This window comes from Globicephala melas, chromosome 2 (assembly GCF_963455315.2).
Source record: "Globicephala melas chromosome 2, mGloMel1.2, whole genome shotgun sequence".
NCBI classification, from domain to species: Eukaryota; Metazoa; Chordata; class Mammalia; order Artiodactyla; family Delphinidae; genus Globicephala; species Globicephala melas.
Genome location: NC_083315.2, coordinates 174159948 through 174179539, shown reverse-complemented (window position 1 = coordinate 174179539; position 19592 = coordinate 174159948). Strand labels below are relative to the sequence as shown.

At 48.4% G+C, this 19592-nt stretch overlaps 1 protein-coding gene across 4 annotated transcripts in view; it reads right to left on the bottom strand.

The window, feature by feature from the left end:
• Positions 1 to 2469, bottom strand: part of PPP2R5C (protein phosphatase 2 regulatory subunit B'gamma) — a 131603-nt gene extending 129134 nt beyond the window's left edge. The window contains exons 1-2 of one of the 4 annotated variants that reach the window (XM_030883356.3): positions 2321 to 2469; positions 1322 to 1387 (exon numbers count right to left, since the gene is read on the bottom strand). In XM_030883356.3, coding sequence (XP_030739216.2) covers positions 1322 to 1387; positions 2321 to 2356 — 102 coding nt within the window. In that variant the 5' untranslated portion in view covers positions 2357 to 2469. Of the gene's footprint in view, positions 1 to 1321; positions 1388 to 1827; positions 1909 to 2320 lie in introns of those variants that run through there. The other 3 variants (XM_060295297.1, XM_060295301.2, XM_060295298.1) reach the window with 3 other exon arrangements.
• Between the last annotated feature and the right edge of the window lie 17123 nt (positions 2470 to 19592).

Genomic DNA, 19592 nt, shown 5'->3' with positions numbered 1-19592 from the left:
GCAAGATCAATAAACCAAAAAAGGGAAAAGGAAAGGCATACACCCTTGCGTGGCAACTAAATTTCATTTAAATCAATTTAGTCAAAAGAGTGACAGGGAAGTAATCAAGTCAAATGCAAGAATGCCACAGTAAAGCTTGACTGCCTGCTATAAAGAAAGGGCAGGGAAAGACTGGCACAAAAATATTGATAATTAAGGAACCTTTCGGATTTCTGTTTTTTGCTTTGGGGAGGGCAACAGATTTGCTGGAATAAACCACCTCCTGAAGAGGAGGGAGGCTTAGAATGTACCAAATGATAAGGAAAAGATAACCTGGGGCTTAAAAAAAAAAAAGAAAAAAAGGCTACTGCAGATAATGGTCTTATCTGCCAGACAGAACTGAACTCTACTCTAATTTGGCTTATAGGAAAGGGTCTGACACTCGTAAATTACTGTCATCTGTGATAAGACAAAGGACTTCAACAATCCAGCTCTGGAGAACTATGACACCAAATTAAGCAGCTTCTCTGCTACCAGTGATTCAAAAGGGCCTATTAGCTCTGCCTGGGTCCATGCAGCTCCTAGACCCGTAGCCCAAGGTCCTCCAGTTCAACAACTAGTCACAAGGAAGAAAAGGCAAAGCCAAGTGCTGGCTCTGCAAATGCTATCAAAGCCCAATCCCACCAGGTAGACACAATCCTCATGGAGCATCCCAGCTGTTTCCTCAATGAGCCCAAAGGCAAGAAGCAAAAGTGGTCAGAATTGGCCACTACACAGAAAAAAATGTGAAAGATGATAGAAGATTGCACAAAAATAGCAAAACTAGATAAGCCAAAATATACCAACATTGTTGGGGAAAGAGGCTAAGGGGAACAGACATCAACAGAGAAAAGCACAGGGCACGAGCAGCAGAGACTGCATCCAGGAAAGCAAGGGTGACAGGAGAAAGAGGCTGAGCTGCTGAGAGACAGATCCGGCCCCTTGTAAAGGAAGAGGGAGGATGGGAAAACTAATAGGAACTTGAACAACTCCAGTATGAGAGAGCCCCTGAAACCAGTCTCCACAGGAGGGCTGCTAGATTTGAGATTTGGGGGGTGGGGGATGAACTTAAAAATACTAGCAGCACAGATACGCACAACTTTCATTAAAACATTTATATTTCCCCAAAGGCGAATAATACAAACCCAAATAACTAAAATGGAGGATTATGAAAGACACTAGAAAAAAATCTCATACAGGGAAACATTTTAGAAGACCCTAGGTTTTCTCACCCTCATTTTTTCTACCCTAAGTTAAAAGGTGTTCATGAAAAAATGTAAAGTGAATATTTAAGAATAGTTACCTCTGATTCTATTATGTCTTGTCCTTCTTTTGAACTTTTTCCACTTTTCCCTGCTTTTGGCGATTCCTGGGAAACATAAAGCAGAATCAATTAAGCTTCTCAATTTTTAGACTGCTAAACATCAGATAAACCAAAATGCAGTTTTACAAATAGTTATACAATTTAACAATGACTTTTGATAGTTTTAATCAATACCATCAAGAAATTCTACATCGTATGGTTTAGAGATACAATATTGTGATGCGACACCCACCCACCCAAATTCAGATTCTCCTTGTTTTCTTCGTCTGCATTATGTGGCACTGACAACTTTAAGCAGAAACAGGTAAACCCACATTTATACAGCGCTCTCAGCATCTTGAAAGATCCACACCACATCCCTTTTTTTCCTTCCCACCCTAAACCCTGCGAGCGAGGATTTCTGGGGTGATTCTGAAACGCTACAGAGCTCCACCTGAAGCAAAAACATACCCCCCCCCCCGCAAATGCAAACGCAGCACACTCACATGCATCGCCGCCGCCGCCACCCAGGATAATAATAGTATTTCAGAGCCCCAGAGCGTCCCTCCGGAAGGCAGACGATTCTTCCTAAGCCTTAAGCGGAGTCCGTTCGCTGCCCATCTCCCCGGCCGGGGGTCCCTGATAGGCGCCTGCACCCTCACCCCTGGAGCCCCTGCCCAGGCGTCTGCGAGGCTGGGTCAACCACCTGCGCGGCCCCACCTGCCCCCTCACGCCCACCGCGCGCGCTGCCCCGAGGCGGGCACCCACGCCGCCCCCCACCTTGGCCGCCACCAGGGCCATCAGGACCCCCGTCCCGGCCTGGGCTCCGCGGCCCCGGCGCGACCCGCCGCCCCCGGCCCCCACCCCGGGAGGGGGCAGAGAGCGCCCCCGCTCTCGCAGCACCCCTGAGCCCCGCCGGGCCCCGCTCCCGGGCAGTTCCCCGCCGCCCTCCGCGCGGTTCCTTGCCCTCCCCGCCCGGCCAGTCCAGCGGCGCGGTACCTGACTCACTTTCTCCTTCTTGTTTTTATTCGGCATGGCTGGTGCGGACCACCGCCGCCGCTCCCGCCACCTGCCCCCCGCAGCAGCAGCTCCCCCGCCCCGGCCGTCGCGCCTCCCCGGCCGCCGCCGCCGCCGCCGCCCGGGGACTGAATCGTTCGCTCGCTCACGGTTCTCCTTTCCCAGGCTCGCGGCGGCGGCGGCGGCGGCGGCGGCGGCGGCGGCGGCGGCGGCGGCGGCGGCGGCGGCGGCGGCGGCGGCGTCTCTCCGCCCCTCCCCCGGCCCAGCCCGGCCCGGCCCGGCCCTCCTCTCCTCTCCCCCTCCCCCTTCGCTCCCCAGCCCTCTGCCGCGCCCCGCCCCTAGTCCGCGGTCCCGCCCCTGCACCTCCTGCACCGCCCGCACCGCCCCCGCGCCGGCCCCGCCCCACCGCCCTCCAGACACCCCGCCATTGGCCGAGGCACCCTCACGTGCCCTAACGCTCTCCTGTATCCCCGCCCCTGCGCGGCCTCGATGTCCCCCGCCGCGCTCCGGCTGGAGTCGGTCTCAGGTGGAGCGGCGGGGGCGGTGGCGGCTGGGTGAGCCGAGCCGAGTTGGGGGAGGGAACCTGGAGCTGCAAACTGAGGCGACAGACCGGGGACCGCTGTGGAGGTTCGGGACGGAGAGAGCAGGGGGCAAGTGAGGCGTGGAACAGGCACGTTTGAAACGGATGGCTACAACTTCTGCAGCCGGCGGGGTGCGAACGCCGACCTCTGGCCTCGTACCCTCGCCGCCGCGGCGCTTGCCGAGCTCGAAAGTGCCCGGTAGCGGCTGAAGAGGCCAGTCAGCCACGCGAGCGGCGATTTCACGGGCTCTCGCTAGGCCCTACCTACTGAGGCTGCCCCGCCTACTCCTCCGTCGGCCCCGCCCCCGATGTCCAGCCCGCCCTCCGAGGCCCGCCTCCTCCTTGTTGGCCCCGCCCCGCAGATCAGGCTCCAGCTTCGCCAATGGGATTTTATTTTCTTCTTTATTTTGGTTTGATCATAAACCATGTGAGGAAACCTCTGCATCATGACCAGGAGTCACGTGATTTCCTTCGCCTCGCTCATAGCTCTGGGGAGATGAGTTTTCCAAGGAAAGAAGGCTAACTGTTGGATACACTACTTCCACAGTCTGTCTAGTGCAGAAATACATTAGGTGTTAAGGCTCCCAACAGTGAGCGGATTTCACATGGGGGAAGCATTGGTGTCTCACCTGTGATGATTAGGTGCTGAGTCTTACTGGGCACTTAGAAACCACTGTGTTCTCTTAGGCCCCAGTTTTCACTCCTGAAAGGCGCCAGGCAAAGCAGTTTGATTATTCTGTGTGGCTCTGCCATGGGAAAGCTAAAAGAAGAAAAAAAAGATCTAAAGTGAGTAGTGTCGTGTGAGGTCCTGAAAGTGAGTTGTGCCTGCAGGTGTCTGAATGTGTGCTTTTAGAAGAATATCCTCAGGTAAACTGCACAGGCTCAAACAGCTGTTTGTGCAGAAGAAACGGTTTTTGATTAGTCTTTTAAGTGGGTTAATAGTTTCTCCAAAACAAATAGTGAAAAATAGTGGGGGGCGGGGGGGTAGAGCAATGCCTCTAGTTAATAACATTTCTTTTTTCTTTTTTTTTGCGGTACGCGGGCCCCTCACTGCTGTGGCCTCTCCCGTTGCGGAGCACAGGCTCCGGACGCGCAGGCCCAGCGGCCATGGCTCACCGGCCCAGCCGCTCCGCGGCATGTGGGATCTTCCCGGACCGGGGCATGAACCCGCGTCCCCTGCATCGGCAGGCGGACTCTCAACCACTGCGCCACCAGGGAAGTCCAACCTTTCATTTTTAAAATAAAATATATGCTGACAATTTAATAAACCCAGTATAAGTCTGTATCAAAAAGGGTAATTCTGAAACTATTAGTTTATGACCATGGAGCTCTAAGGGGGCTCAGGGGCTTCCCTGAGACAAGTTTATGCCACCAGTATCCATTCATTCAACAAACATTTGTTGGATGCCCACTATGTGCAAAGCCCAGTGCAAGGGATTCTGTGGGGAGACAAGGCACGACCCTTGTCCTCAAGCACTCCACGTCCTTGGGGTGGAAACAAGAAAGTCAGCAATCGCGAGGCGTGACGTGCAACATGACAAGTCTACAAGGTCTGGAGTGAGAGTGGTCTGGCTCATAAGCGTGAAAGAACACAGGAGTATTCTGTTATGGCCGGAGTTGAGAGTGAAGGAGCGAAGACTTCCGATTAAGACTAGTACTCCTTGGCGAGAAATTGGACTTTGTTTTTGACTCTGGTTCGGGGTCACTGAAGGATACTAAGCTGGGGAGTGACTTGCGCATTGTGCTTTAGAAGACACTGTGGCAGGAATGTTGGGGGAGGGGAACAACCAGGATCTAATTATGGTCCAGATGCCTGCCAGCGAGGCATCTCTGTGGCAATAACAGGAGGAAGGATCAGAAATACACTGGAGGCCGACTTGCTCAGGTGGGAGAGCCAGAATCGAAGATAAAAGGCTGATGCTCGAGTTTGTAGTTTGGGCAACGTCATGACGAGGAAGGGCCACGAGTGGAAAGCAGGCTTTTGAGGGAATGTGATTTCCGTTTGGGGACATGCTGAGTTTGAGTTGCATCTGCAACATGCCAGCAGGGGTGTCTTAGTTGGCAAATGGAGATGCAGATCTGACACTCAGAGTGTCCGTGCATGTCAGGGTACGTATTTATCAGGTCGGTTTGAGTTTGAGGGAAAGTATAGGACAAGATACCAGAAAAGCTGCCAGTTACCACCCAATGACCTTGACGCCATAGCTACCAGAGAACTTGGAATCAACACCATCACCTGGCACATGTGTTCCTTAATGGCCACTGAACTGGTTTTCGTTTGTCCACATTAGAGAGGGCCATCCCATAGCCAGTGTTAGCCAACAGTTAGTTATAGAATGTTCACGGGGGACCCGGGGTACCGTGCAGTGTCCTGGCTGCTGTGGCGTTTACAGGAACGCTAAAGGCAGATGCAGCTCCTGCTCTCAGAAGAAGGGATTCGAAATAGGCCGTCAAAGGGCCGTACAGATGCTGCGCACACGTTCCTACTCAACATCTGTGCATGTGTGTGGTGAGTGTGTGCACGTGTGCCTGAAGGTTACCTCTCCTGAGATGCCCCACCTTCCGCGTTCATAAAGACACTGCCCATACTCCACAGAAGCCCTTTTCTTCAGACACCCCCGGCCCTTCTGGAACACTTCTCTGAGGTGGCCCCTGGTAACCTAGAAATGCTTTTTCCACATCCGGCTTCTCTGTACAGTGGATGGCTTCATTTGTGCCCCTGAGGTCTCTCTCAGGCTCAGAGAGGTCCCAGAGGACTTAGGTCTTTGGCTGCACTGCAGTCGTCAGCCATAGGACCGCAGAGTCCTGCTGCCTCACTCGGGGGTGGGGGGGGGGGCTAGGCTGGTGCAGAAAAGCAGGGCAGAGAGAAGATGGCTCCGACCTGGGATCGGCCGTGGTGCCCCTTTGTGCGCTCACCCTCAGGAGTGCTTCCCACTCTCTCACCTTCAGAGTCGTCTGTGACGCAGGGGCCTCACCCTCACCGTCTCCTCTGAGGCTGGCCTGCCTTGGTCCTGCCTGCCATGCTGCTGCTTTGGCCTCCCTGACCCAGAGCTCCCTCTGTCGGCTCTCTGGACATCAGCCTGAGTTTCTCATGTCCTTGCCCCTCTGGGCTCTCTGGGCGTTGAGGTGGTCTCGCATACTTGGGCTTTCAGCTGAGCTTCCTGGGGGAGTGATCACGTCACAGGCATTCTGTGTTTCCCAGGGCCTAGTGTTTGTTGAAGAGACTGATCCCCCTGCTTCTGTGGTTTGGCTCATGGTCTCAGACTGTTGTACAACCTCCCACTGCCTCTCTTTGCGTGTTGTCTCCCCCTCAGCCTGGGGTGTGCTTACAGGCCCTCTACTCTGCCCACTAGGCTCCCAGCCTGTGCTCCTCCCCTCTCCTGGCAAGGGCTGCCCATGGCCTGGACTGGACAGTAACTTCAAGGCTACCCCTCAGGCCTTGCCCACCCTAGGAGTTCAACTCATTTACTCCCTTACCGTTTCCTCCCTTCATTTCCAGAGAACTGTCATTAAACACTCATTTCTTGTTGAATTTGGATCTATTTATTCACGCACTACAAGTTTGCCTGCAGATTTGGGGTTGAGGGGCGGGGAATCAATTTCAGTCAGATTACAATAAAATGAAGTATCTGTGTGGAGTGCTGGCCACAGAGCCTGGCACATAACGAGCACTCCGTTTGGTTGCCACCAAGGGGACCATGATTTGATATGAGGTGCTCTTCAGTTCTGAGGATCCAAGGAAGCCCCCCAAAGTCACCAACTTAAGGCCCAAGGGCACCCAGAGTATTCGTTAGACTAAGAAAAGCCTCTTACTTAGCCCCTGAAGAGCTTTGATAAGTGCCATGGGCCAGGTGGTCCCACCAGCTGGGGATAAATACCACCCAATTCTGCAGGGCATGCCTGGAGTACTTTCCCCATGGAAGCCAAAAGGTGAGATATTTATGAAGATTTTAAAAACTTAAAGTTTTGTAGATTGCTCTAAAACAATCTATGAAAGTCATAAAAAGTTCTAAAATATTTTAATAAATTTCATAACTGGTATCGAAGAAAAATGGGCAAACAACACAAAATATTTCATTTTCATGTAAATACAATCCCTTTCTTTTTTCCTCCTAAGTCCCTAAGTCCAGTGGAGGAGATAAGACAGGACAGAAATAACCGGAGGTGGAGAGAGAAGAACACGGTAAGAGCATTAGAGACTCAGGATTAGGAGGTTTCAGAGAGAGGAGGGGTGACGGGCACAGAACGCTTGCAGGAAGGCAAGGCGTTGGTGAGTAGCTGCAGCGTGCTCAGTGCTGAATTTGAGCTCTTGTCCTAAGTTTGGGGTTACTGGCTTTAACAGGGAGGAAAGAGATGGCCCTGTCAAGAAGGTCTAACTAGAAGTAAATGAATGAAGGATCTGTGTATTGAGGCAGGCAGGGGCCAAGCAAAGGACTGAGAGAGAGCAAAGCACGGCTGGGGTGATGGCTTGGGAGCCGCCCGCATTCCTATGCCTGCCTGGGCAGAGGGAGGCCGTGGTGCTCCCAGAGCCTGCCAGAGTCACTGTCAGAGCCCTGTGTGCAGGGAGGGAGGCCGGGAGAGGGCCAGGGAACCAGTGATGTGTTCCTTGGATGTCCCGTTCCAGGGCATGGAGCAGGGCAAAGAAGGGTGTGTGTGTGTGCTTGGGGGCCTGGTGCTCTGGAGGGGCCTTAAGTGGGCAAACCTTGTATTGCAGAGGAATGGGAGACTTGGAATCACAAGACTCAGGCTTATGTGTAGACTCCATGTGATCTGAGCTCAGACCCTCTAAACCAATGGTTCTCAAAAGGGGGTGATTCTGCCCCCCAGGGGACATCTGGCAATGTCTGTAGACAGTTCTGCTTGTCACAACTGGGTGGGGGGGTGGGTGCTACTGGCATCTAGTGGTTAGAAGTCAGGGATGCTGCTAAACATCCCACAGTGAGCAGGGCAGCCCCACAAAAAAGAATCCGCCTGCCCCAAACGTCAACACTGCCAAGATGGAGAACCCACGGTCTACACCCACGTAGGATGGATATGATGCAACCTGCCCTGCTCCCTCCATGGTTACTGTGAGCACCATAGGAGATAATGGGCCGAAACTGTGTCTACAGACTTCATTTAAGAAGAAATTCTCCATCTGAACAGAACTCTACAGTTTGCTGAATGTACTTACACACACACACACGCACACACACACACGCACACGCACACGCACACACACACACGTTGTTGCCATCTTTCTGCCCTTTACACAGAGAAAGAGAAAACCTCAACTGTGCCTTAGAGAGAGGAGAGCAACACCTTGTCTAGTGAGCAAAATTCCCTTCTAGGTAATGACTCTGTCCTGGGAGACCTGAAAAGACTGCCTTTCTGCACAAACCGTGGTAATTCCCTCACAGGCAATGACTCCGTCTTGGGAGACCTGAAAAGACTGCCTTTCTGAACGAACCATGATCCAAGTTTTAACTGAGAGGTAATGAGACTGACTTTCAAAACAACTTTTTTAATTGTAAAATACACATAACATAAAATTTACTGTGTTAACCGTTTTAAAATTACCCTTCAGCACTCTTAAGTATACTCACATCCAGAGTTTTTTCACCTTTTGCAAAACTGAAACAACTTCCCATTTTCCCCTCCCCCCAGTCCCTGGCAAGCACCGTTCTACTTTCTGTTTCTATGAATTTGGCTACTGTGGTTACCTCACATAAGTGTAATCACACAGTAGTTGTCCTTTCGTGACTGGCTCATTTTATGCATAACAGCCTCAGGGTTCATCCATGTTGTAGTATGTGCCGGCACTTCCTTCCTTTATAAGCTGAATAATAGTTCACTGCATGGATATACCACGTTTTGTGTATTCATTTATCCCTTGATGGGCACTTGGATTGCTTCCACCTCTTGGCTATTGTGAATAAGGCTCTTATGAACATGGGTGTGTAAATATTTCTTTGAGACCCTACTTTCAATTCTTTTGGGTATATACCCAGATGTGGACTTTCTGGATCATATGGTAATTCTACTTTTAATGTTTTGAGGAACTGCCATACTTTTACCATAGAGGCTGCACCATCTTATATTCCCACCAAGAGTGCACAAGGGCTCCAATTTTTCCACATCTTCACCAGCACTTGTTTTTTTCCTTTTTGATAGTAGGCAACCTAACTGGTGTGAGGTGATATCTCACTGTGGTTTTGATTTGAATTTCCCTAATTATTAGTGATGCTCAGCATCTTTTCATATGCTTATTGGCTATTTGTGTATCCACTTTGGAAAAATATCTAGTCAAGGGCATTTTTCAATCGGGTTGTTTGTTTTCTTGTTGTTGAGTTGTAGAAGTTCCTTATATATTCTGGATATGAACCCCTTATGGATATGATTTGAAAATATTTTCTCCCATTCTATAGGTTGCCTTTTCACTCTGTTGTGTCGTTTGATGCACAGAAATTTTAAATTTTGGTGTAATCCAATTTATCCATTTTTTGTTGTTGTTATTGCCTGTGCTTTTGGTGTCATGTTCAAGGGATTATTGACAAATCCAGTGTCATGAACCTTTTCTCGTATGTTTCATTCTGAGAGCTTTATAGTTTTAGCTCTCTTATGTTTAGATCTTTGATCCATTTTGAGTTAATTTTTGTATATGGTGTAAGGTAAGTGTCCAACTGCATTCTTTTGCATGTGGATAGTTTTCCCACAACCATTTCTTGAAGAGATTGTCCTTCCCCCATGAATGGTCTTGGCACTCTTGTTGAAAATCATTTGACCATATATGCGAGGGGTTATTTCTGGGTTTTCTATTCTATCCCGTTGTTCAATATGTCTGTCTTTATGCCAGTACCATAATGTTTTGATTACTGTAGCTTTGTACTATGTTTTGAAATTAGGACATGTGAGACCTCCAACTTTGTTCTCCTTTTTCAAGATTGCTTTGGATTGCTCAGGATTTCTTAAGATTCCATATGAATTTTAAGGTGGATTTTTGTATTTCTTCAAAATATGCCATTGGGATTTTGATAAGGATTGCATTAAGTCTGCAGATTGCTTTGGGTAGTTTTGATGTCTTCACACTATTATGCATTCCAATTCATGAACACAGGATGTCTTTCAGTATATTTGTGTCTTATTTCTTTCAACAATGTTTTGTAGTTTCTACTGTATAAGTCTTTTACCTCCTTGATTAAGTTTATTCTAAAGTATTTTATTCTTTTTGATGCTATTGTAAATGGAATAGTTTTCATAATTTCCTTTTTGGATTGTTCATTGTTAGTCTATAGAAATGCAACTGATTTTTGTGTGTTGATTTTTGTATCCTGCAACTACTGAATTCATTGATTAGTTCTAACAGTTTTTTTTTTTTAAGGGAATTGTTAGGGTTTTCTACATATAAGATCATGTTGTCTACAAACAAAGGTAATTTTACTTCTTCCTTTCCAATTTTGATGCCTTTTTTTCTTACTTACTTGCTCTGGCTAGGACTTCAAGTACTATGTTGAATAGAAGTGGTGAAAGTAGACATTCTTTTCTTGTTCCTGATCTTAGAGGAAAACCTTTCAGTTTTTCACCATTGAGTATAATGTCAGCTGTTGGCTTTTTATACATAGCCATTATTATTGTGAGGTAGTTTCCTTCTGTTCTTAGCTTGTTGAGTATTTTTATCATGATGGGGTGTTAAATTTTGTCAAATGCTTTTTCTTTGTCAGTTGAGATCATCAGGTGTTTTTTCCCCCGATATTCTGTTAAGTGGTGTATTACATCAATTGATTTTCACATGTTGAGCCATCTTTGTAATCCAGGAATAAATCCCAGTTGGTTGTGGTGTATATGGTCTTTTAATGTACTATTGAATTCCTTTTGCTGGTAGTTGGTTGAGGATTGTTGCATCGATATTCATCAGAGATAATTGTCTATTGCTTTCTTTCATTATAATGTATTTGTCTAGTTTGGTATCATGCTGATTTCATACAATGAGTTTGGAAGTGTTCTGTTCTCTTCAATTTTTTGGAAAAGTTTGAGGAGAACTGGTGTTAATTCTTCTTTAAGTGTTTGGTGGAATTCACCAGTGAAGCCATCTGGCCCTAGGCTTTTCTTTGTTGAGAGGTTTTGGTGACCGATTCAGTGAGACTGCCTTTTAGAATGAATGCTATAATTTTTACATCCCCCAAATTTCCCCTTCAGAAGAATAGTCCTTCACTTTGGAGGAGTATGTACCTTTTATAGCTATGTACTTTTCTCAGAAGATTTATAAAACATCTTTTTTGGAATAATGAACTCTAGAGACTTTACTTTTTTTTTTGCCATAGTTTGTTTTCTTCTTAAAGAGGAAAAAAAAAAAAAAAAAAAAAGAAGCAAACCCAGACATTACTCTCAACTTCACCACATTTGACGTAAAATGACTTTTGGCGTTTCCAGATACCAAATCCACACTCAGAAGGTAAAGAGGGTTTGCCACCCTTTCAGGTATTTAATAGAAGGTGCTGCAGGCTTATAACAGTATGAGTTCTGACTCACAGTAAATTAAATTTAGGACTCATGACAGATGGGTCCCTCACATGGTTAGCTCCCAGGTTGAGGTGTCTACAGCTGTGAACTCCTGGGCAGGACGGAGAATCCATGCAGAGGGTCCTGCATGCATCCCAGTTCTGCCACTTGCTGTCTGTGTATCAAGTTCACTCAGTTTCCATTCACTCCTTCCTGAGCCGCACCAGCTACGTCTTGTTCACTTAATCGCCCCGGGGCTCAGCTTCCTCATCAACTGAGTGGAGATAAAGATGCCCCACCCCCCAAAGGGCTTTGTAAAATAAAGTTCCAAGACAGTCTGGTCAGGGCTTCACAGGCCTGCGACCTGTGAGGTTGGGCTGGGCCCAAATGCAGAAGGCCGCCGGCTTTGTTTGATGCTCAGACATTATCTTCTTGAAATTATTAATATTTTTGAACAAGGGGCCCCGCATGTTCATTTTGCACCGGGCTTCACGAATCACGCTGCGATCCTGTGTCTGCTGCATGGTGGGAGCTGCTGTGGTGGTGGAGGAGGTGGTCGTTCCTGCCCTCTCTGTACCACCCGGTACCCGCCGGTCCTCTCCCACCCCTCCCCTTGGAGCCCTCTGAGTCCTGAGAGGCTTCCTGGGAGGCACCTGCTCTCCGAGCCACGGCATATACACACCAGGTGTCAGATGCCCACGGGGTCTCGGAGCCCTCGTCCTGCCTGGGGTGGTGAGGACTCAGACCCTCTCTTTTCATTGCTCTGCTTCCCAGTTTCAGAGCAGGGCTGCCTCTCTGCCTGGGGCTCTTGGGGTCTCACAAAGGTTTTAGGGAAGAAGAGTTTCTGACTGTTACTTTCCTTAGGCCATGGGCATGAGTCCGTGGGAGCACATCTGAACCGTGGCATGACAGTGGCTTATACTGAAGTTGGGCCTCCTATGTACACGCAAAATGGAAACGATCATAGCCATTCCTCTAGACTGTTGTGGAGCTTAAATGATATATGAACATGCCTGGCATGGGGTTAGGAGGTGCTTAAAGAACTCCACAACAATGCCAATTCGATCAGCTGCCATTTAACCAATTGTGTGTGTGTGTGTGTGTGTGTGTGTGTGTGTGTGTGTGAATCAGTGACTTCCATTGGAAGCAAGATACAAATATTAAAAGCAAGCTATATTTTAATCCATCAAAGCCATTCTATAACCATTTCAACAGCTTTTTCCTTTAAATATGTATTTGTAAATATTTTCTAAATTATAAAAAGTTGAAAAAATAAAAATGGTATAAAGAACATCCATATGCCCTATACTCAGATTTACTCATTGTTAGTATTCCACCCCATTTGTTCTATCTATCTATCTATCAATCATCTATCTACCTATCTACAGACATAATTTTTCTCTGAGCCATTTGAGAGTAAGTTGCTTAGATTACGGTCTTTCTCCCTAATACTAGAGTTTATATTTCCTAAAAATAAGGGTATTCTCTTACATAAGCACAATGCATAAATTTACATTGATACAGTATTGTAATCTACTTCCCTTATTCCAGTTTTGTTGGTTGACCTAATTATACCTTCTAGAGCATTTTTTCCCCCTCCACTATAGGATCCAACCTAAGGTCAGGTATTGCATTAAATTGTCATGTCTCGGGGCTTCCCTGGTGGCACAGTGGTTAAGAATCCACCTGCCAATGCAGGGGACATGGGTTCGAGCCCTGGTCTGGGAAGATCCCACATGCCACGGAGCAAATAAGCCCGCGAGCCACAACTACTGAGCCTGTGAGCCACAACTACTGAAGCCCATGCGCCTAGAGCCCATGCTCCACAACAAGAGAAGCCACTGCAATGAGAAGCCCGCACACCGCAACGAAGAGTAGCCCCGCTCGCCACAACTAGAGAAAGCCCACGTGCAGCAACGAAGACCCAATGCAGCCAAAAATAAATAAATAAATAAAATAAATTGAAACAAAACAAACAAACAAACAACAAAAAAATTGTCATGTCTCTTTAGCCTTCTTCAATCTGGAATATTCAATCTAGAATATTTCTACAGCCCTTTCTTTCTTTCTTTTTTTCTTTTTTTTCTTTTTTTTCTGTATGTGGGCCACTCACTGTCGTGGCCTCTCCCGCTGCAGAACACAGGCTCCGGACGTGCAGGCCCAGCGGCCATGGCTCACGGGCCCAGCTGCTCCACGGCATGTGGGATCCTCCCGGACCGGGGCACGAACCCGTGTGCCCTGAATCGGCAGGTGGACTCTCAACCACTGTGCCACCAGGGAAGCCCATCTTTCTTTTCTCTTTTTTTTTGATATTGACATTTTTAAAGAGTACAACTCCCCCTTCCCTTTTTAAAAATGGTACATTCCTCATTTTTGTTGTTTGATTTGCTTGAGGTTGTGCATTTGATTTGCTTGAGGTTGTGCATTCTCGTGTCTGTCTTGGAGTAACACACTGGAAGACAGCAGTACCATCAGCTTTTTTTTTTTTTTTAATAGGATACTACTTTATTTATCTTATTTTTGGCCACGCTGTGCGACATCTTATTTCCCCGACCAGGGATCGAACCCCTGCCCCCTGCATTGGGAGTGCAGAGTCTTAACTACTGGACCACCAGGGAAGTCCCAGTACCCTCAGCTTTTAAGTGATGACTCCAGATGCTGGTCTGAGTCAAACTGAGGAAGCAAGAGGAAGTTTTCTCTGGGTGAGCCTAATCTCCCTCTGTGCCTTTCTTTCCTGCTTAGATAACCCTAACGCAAACCTGATCTATGAGAAGACTTTCTAACCATTCACACCAAGATAGAAATAAGACCATTTAAAACCCTCTGTGTGCTTTGCCTCTTTCATCCCTGGTGAGCTCTGTCCCAAGCACGCTCACAATATTGATTCCTTGGTTCCAACCAACAGGAGGCACTCCACGCTAACTTGAGCGAAATACGGAGGTTTATTGGCAGGGTCCTGGGGGACACAAACACGAAACGAGGGTGGCCTGGGTCCCCACAGCAGGAGCCCTGGGCAGTCTCTTGGGTGCCGGATGCAGCACCCAGAGCGTCACTCTCTGCCGGACGCAGCTCTGGCTCCTCCACCGGGGTGCTCCTTTTTGGGGTGCAGACTCTCTAGAGAGCTGCGGGGGAAGGGAATGGGAACTGTGTTTGACAGGCAGCCTGTGGTCCCCTGAGTTACATGGAATTAGGGAAGGAGGGTTCCCCAAAGGAGAAGATTCAGGACAAATGGAAGAACAGCAGATACCCAGTGGCCAGCACTCCACCGTTTTCTTGGCCTTTTGAACCCCCGTTGCTTCTCTCCTCGTGAAGGCACCAGCAAAGCCTCTGTGCTGCTGACCCGTGAGTGCTGGGCCCTTCGTGGGGCTGCCTTGTTCTCAGGCACGTTTGCTGCCACATTATCCCTTAGCCACAGGGAATCGGCCCAGATGTAGGGGACTCGGATGAAGGGGGCCAATCTGTGGTCTGGGCGACAATTTGGGGTGTGTTTTGATGTGAGAAGGTTTGCTGGGCCATCTGATCTAAGAAATTCAGAGAGAATGCAGCAAAAAGTCAAAGGGGCTGAGGCTGGAACATCAGGAAGGACGGGGAGCTGGGGAGGCTGTTTTGGCCACATTTAAGCCAAACTTACGAGGGACAGAAGGAAGAGGAAAGATACAGAGATTAGAGGCCAAGGGGGCCAGCTGCTAAAGGGAATGGAAAACCCTAGGCACGCTGGAAGCAGTCAGGACTGCAGAGGTCAGAGCCACCCTGGAACTACACCTGTCCTCTAGCCCCGGTTCTCGGAGGCCAGGCCCCGTCAGAGCCTCTGTCCTTGGCTTTCCATGTGAGTCTGTCCTCTGTGTAGCTTGCCGTGGACTATTCTTCAAGCTAGTCTGACTGAGTTTCTGTCCTGGCAGCCAAAAGCCCTAATGGTAGTGCTATGACTGAATATTTGTATCCCCCTCAAATTCATATGCGGAGGCTCTAATTCCCGGCATAACGGTGTCTGGAAATGGGGTCGTTGAGAGGTAACTAGGTCCTGAGAGTGGAGCCCTCATGATGGGCTTGGTGCCCTTATAAGAGATGCAAGAAAGCTCGTTTCCCCTCTCTCTGTCTCTTCCTGTCTCTGAGGACTCGATGAACCAGGAAGCAGGCTCTCACCAGACACCAGGTCCCTGTCTCTGAGGACTCGATGAACCAGGAAGCAGGCTCTCACCAGACACCAGGTCTCCTGGGGCCTTAATCTTGCACTTACTTCCCAGCTTCCAAACCGTGAGAAATAAGCATTTGTTGCTTAAGCCACCCAGTCTATGGGATTCTATTACAGCAGCCCAAACTGCTACAAAAATAATACAGGCAGATTGCATGACTGGTCCTAATTCTTCACTCCTCCCTGTATCCAAACCCTCTACCGTGTAATACAGGCAGATTGCATTACTGGTCCTAATTCTTCACTCCTCCCTGTACCCAAACCCTCTACCATGTAATACAGGCAGATTGCATTACTGGTCCTAATTCTTCACTCCTCCCTGTATCCAAACCCTCTACCATGTAATACAGGCAGATTGCATTACTGGTCCTAATTCTTCACTCCTCCCTGTATCCAAACCCTCTACCGTGTAATACAGGCAGATTGCATGACTGGTCCTAATTCTTCACTCCTCCCTGTACCCAAACCCTCTACCATGTGACTGTTGCAGGGCCCTCCTATTGTGGGTGGAGCGTGCTTCCCTGCCTTGTGACTTTGGGTTCGACCATGGATTTGCATCAGCCCGTAGGATGAGGCAGAAGTGAAGGTGTTTCAGTTCCAAGCCTAATCTTCAGCAAGCCTGAGTGCTCCCCTTAGCCTCTGTGCTTCTGCCATTGCCATGGGGAGAAGGTGCCCGGGCCAGCTTCCGGTTCTTGGAGGTGCATGGTCCCTGCAAACTCCACCTGCATTATCCACCCCAAGCAGCCACAGATGTGGGAGTGATCTCCACCAAGCCCAGCATGGATCAGCTCACCGTCCTGTAACCCTCAGGTAACCCATAGATCTATGAGATGAAACGATGTCTGTTTAAGTCACTAGGTTTTGGGGTGTTTTTGTTATGCAGCATATTGGGCAATAGCTGTACAATACAAGATCTAACCGAACCATCAAAGTAAAGATAATGAACTTCAAAGTCCACCTTTTCTCCTATTATAGTGCATCATTTATGGCACTCCTACTCTGTGTATCTGGAGTTGGGATTATAACAGTGAAGAGGATAAACAAGCCCCTTCCCTTATAGAACCTACATCCTAATGGGGGAAGACATACAATGAATATGTAGACAAACAGGTGAGTGAGGTCATTTCGGTTATTGATAGGGTATGAAGAAAACCAAAACCAAAACAAAGTGAGTAATGCTTTAGCCTATGTGGTCCAATACAGTAGCCACTAGCCACATGGACATTTATATTTAAATTAAAATGAAATAAAATTCAACTATTTAGCCACCCTAGCCATATTTCAAGTGTGCAGTAGCCACATATCTCTAGGGACTACCACATTGGACAGCATAGATACAGAACATTCCCATCATCCCAGAAAGTTCTATGGACAGTGCTAGCTAGGTTAGACTCCATCAAGCGCCCGGTTAGGGGTGGGTGGTGGCTACTTTCGCTGCAATGATCACGGAAGGCTTCTCTGAGAAGCTAAAATTTGAACTTAGACCCGATGAGGGAGTCAGCCATGTAAGACACTGGGAAAGAGCTTTGCAGCCTAAGGACCACCTGGTGCAAAGGCCCTAAGGCATGAGTAGACATTGGCAATGCAATCTGACTTAGACCCTGAAAGGATTGCTCCAGCCGATGGATGAGGGTGGATAGAGGCGTGGGTGGGGGTGGGCAAAGGAAGCCAGAATGCTCGTTGGCAGCTTTCACAGTGGTCCTGGCTGGATGTACATTTGACTTGGGCTGTTTTCTCCATCATTAATTACAGCTTGTACTGATCTGGATAATCTCATGTTCTCATTATCTTTGGGCCGTTCTGCTACTGACATGACACCGACCAGCAAGATAATACTGCGTTTCACAGATTGCTGTTTGACTCAGCTTTGACAAGGTGGGGTAGGCCTGGTTACAGGGGTCTGCATGGTGGGGTAGGCCTGGTTACAGGGGTCTGCATTTTCTCCATGTTTTGAAAATCTAACTCACTCCAAAAGTAAAATATTTGTTGCACAGATTTTAGCAGATACTGGTAAATAAGAGAAAGAAGAGTTAAAACAAATTATAATCCCATCTTCTAAAGGCAGTTGTTGTTCATGCTTTGTGTATATCTTTCCATTTTTTCTGTGCATATGCATATATTATATATATATATATGTATTTTTTTTCATTGACACAAATGGGAACAATGAAACCTGCAGCTTTATAACTGAATTTCTTGGTACCTTACCTTGCTCCTATGCATAGCTCTGTGGGTGGTCCTACCCAGGAAATTGGTCCTTCTGTTTAATCTCCCTTCCTGGTGTCAGCGTCACTGCCACCCTCTTCACACCCCTCCCTCCTTTGAGTCCCTATTCTCTCTCTCTCCTGGACGCCGGGTTGCACCACTGTTGCCGAGGACAAGTAAACACAAGGCAGAGACCTTCCACCCTCATGTGGGGTTCTTGTCCAGGGTGGTCTCCCAGCTCTGCCTGTCTTCTGGCTCTGCCCAGGGTCTCCTCCTTTTGTCTTTGGACGGTTAGATGTGGATTCCTTGACTCACTCTTGATCCCTGTTAGCCTTGCCTTGGACCCTTCCTCTGGATCTTACCACCACTGGCTGCCTTGGGTGGACATCTGCCATCTTTCTGGCCCCGGGGGCCTAGCCCCAGCCTCCCTGGGTCAGTGTCCTGGTTTGGTCATCTACTCCCCATAAGAAGGTGTTGGAGCAACAGTAGCCTTTTAAATGGCCCCCAGATGTCCAACTATTTCTGACTTGATCAATTCTGCTCACCGTTGGTGACCTTCCTCAAATACGGGCTGGATCAGGTCACGTTCCTCCTTACAGACTTTCCACGGCAGCAGCAAGACAGATCTGACTCCTCAGCATGCCAGCAGGGCCCTCTGAGCTCTGCCCCTGCCTCTGCTTCCTCTGCCTCCCTCGTGTCTTCCCGGCACCCCCTCTCCACACAGTCCTGCCTCTGCTCTAGCCCGCGCCTGCTCTGCGCTTCCCCGACCTCCTTGCCTAGTAAAGTCCTCCTCGATTTGCAAACTCAGCTCAAAGTCCACCCCAGCCCTGGTGCCTCTCCCAGTCTCCCTGCTGGAGTCACTCCCTCCTCTGGGTTCCAAGGACGCCGTCTCAGCACCCCTAGAGAAACATTTTCTTTGTCCTCTTCTTTTTTAAAGATTTTTTGATGTGGACCATTTTTAAAGTCCTTATTGAATTTGTTACAATATTGCTTCTGTTTTATGTTTTGGTTTTTTGGCCCCCAGGCATGTGGGGTCTTAGCTCCCCGACCAGGGATCGAACCCGCACCCCCTGCATTGCGAGGCAAAGTCTTAACCCCTGGACCACCAGGGAAGTCCCCTCTCGTGCATTTTTGGTGGCTGCTCAACTGTGTATCCCGCTCATCTCTCACCTGGGATCTCTCGTGTCTCTTCTGCTGGGATTACCATTGAGCCTGGTGCAGAGAGCAAGGCTAGGTCCACACTCCTTCTCCACTTCCAACCCCCGTTGCAGGGAAGCCACTGAACTCTATGCCTCAGTTGCCCCATCTGTAAAATGGGCGTAGTGATTGTGCCTCCTTTATCGATTGCTATGAGAATGAAAGAGAAAATAGTGACTATGAGTTGCTCTCCCCTATAACTCTATAGTCTCCTTAGGGGCAGGAATCATGGCACATCTGTCTTGATGTCTCCACCCCTCCCCCCCAGCCCCAGCTGAGCACAGTGCCTGGTATACAGTAATCACTCAATAAACGATCATGGAACTGGACTGTCAGGCAAGATTGTACACCCCTTTTGTGAAGGACCCTTCCTGTATTCCCACGGGACCTGGCACATTTTAGGCAATCAGTAAATGCGTTTTAGATTGAACTTGAAAACATGTCCTCATTTATTTCTCATGGGTCAGGATGCTGTGGCCAGCTGCTAATTCATGCTGGTTTCTTTGGACCCTGGAGGAGCAAAGAAAAGTGGCACGAAGGAAAAAGGGGCCATATGCCCAGCAGATTTTCCCTGAGACACTTGGCATCTATAATTATTCACT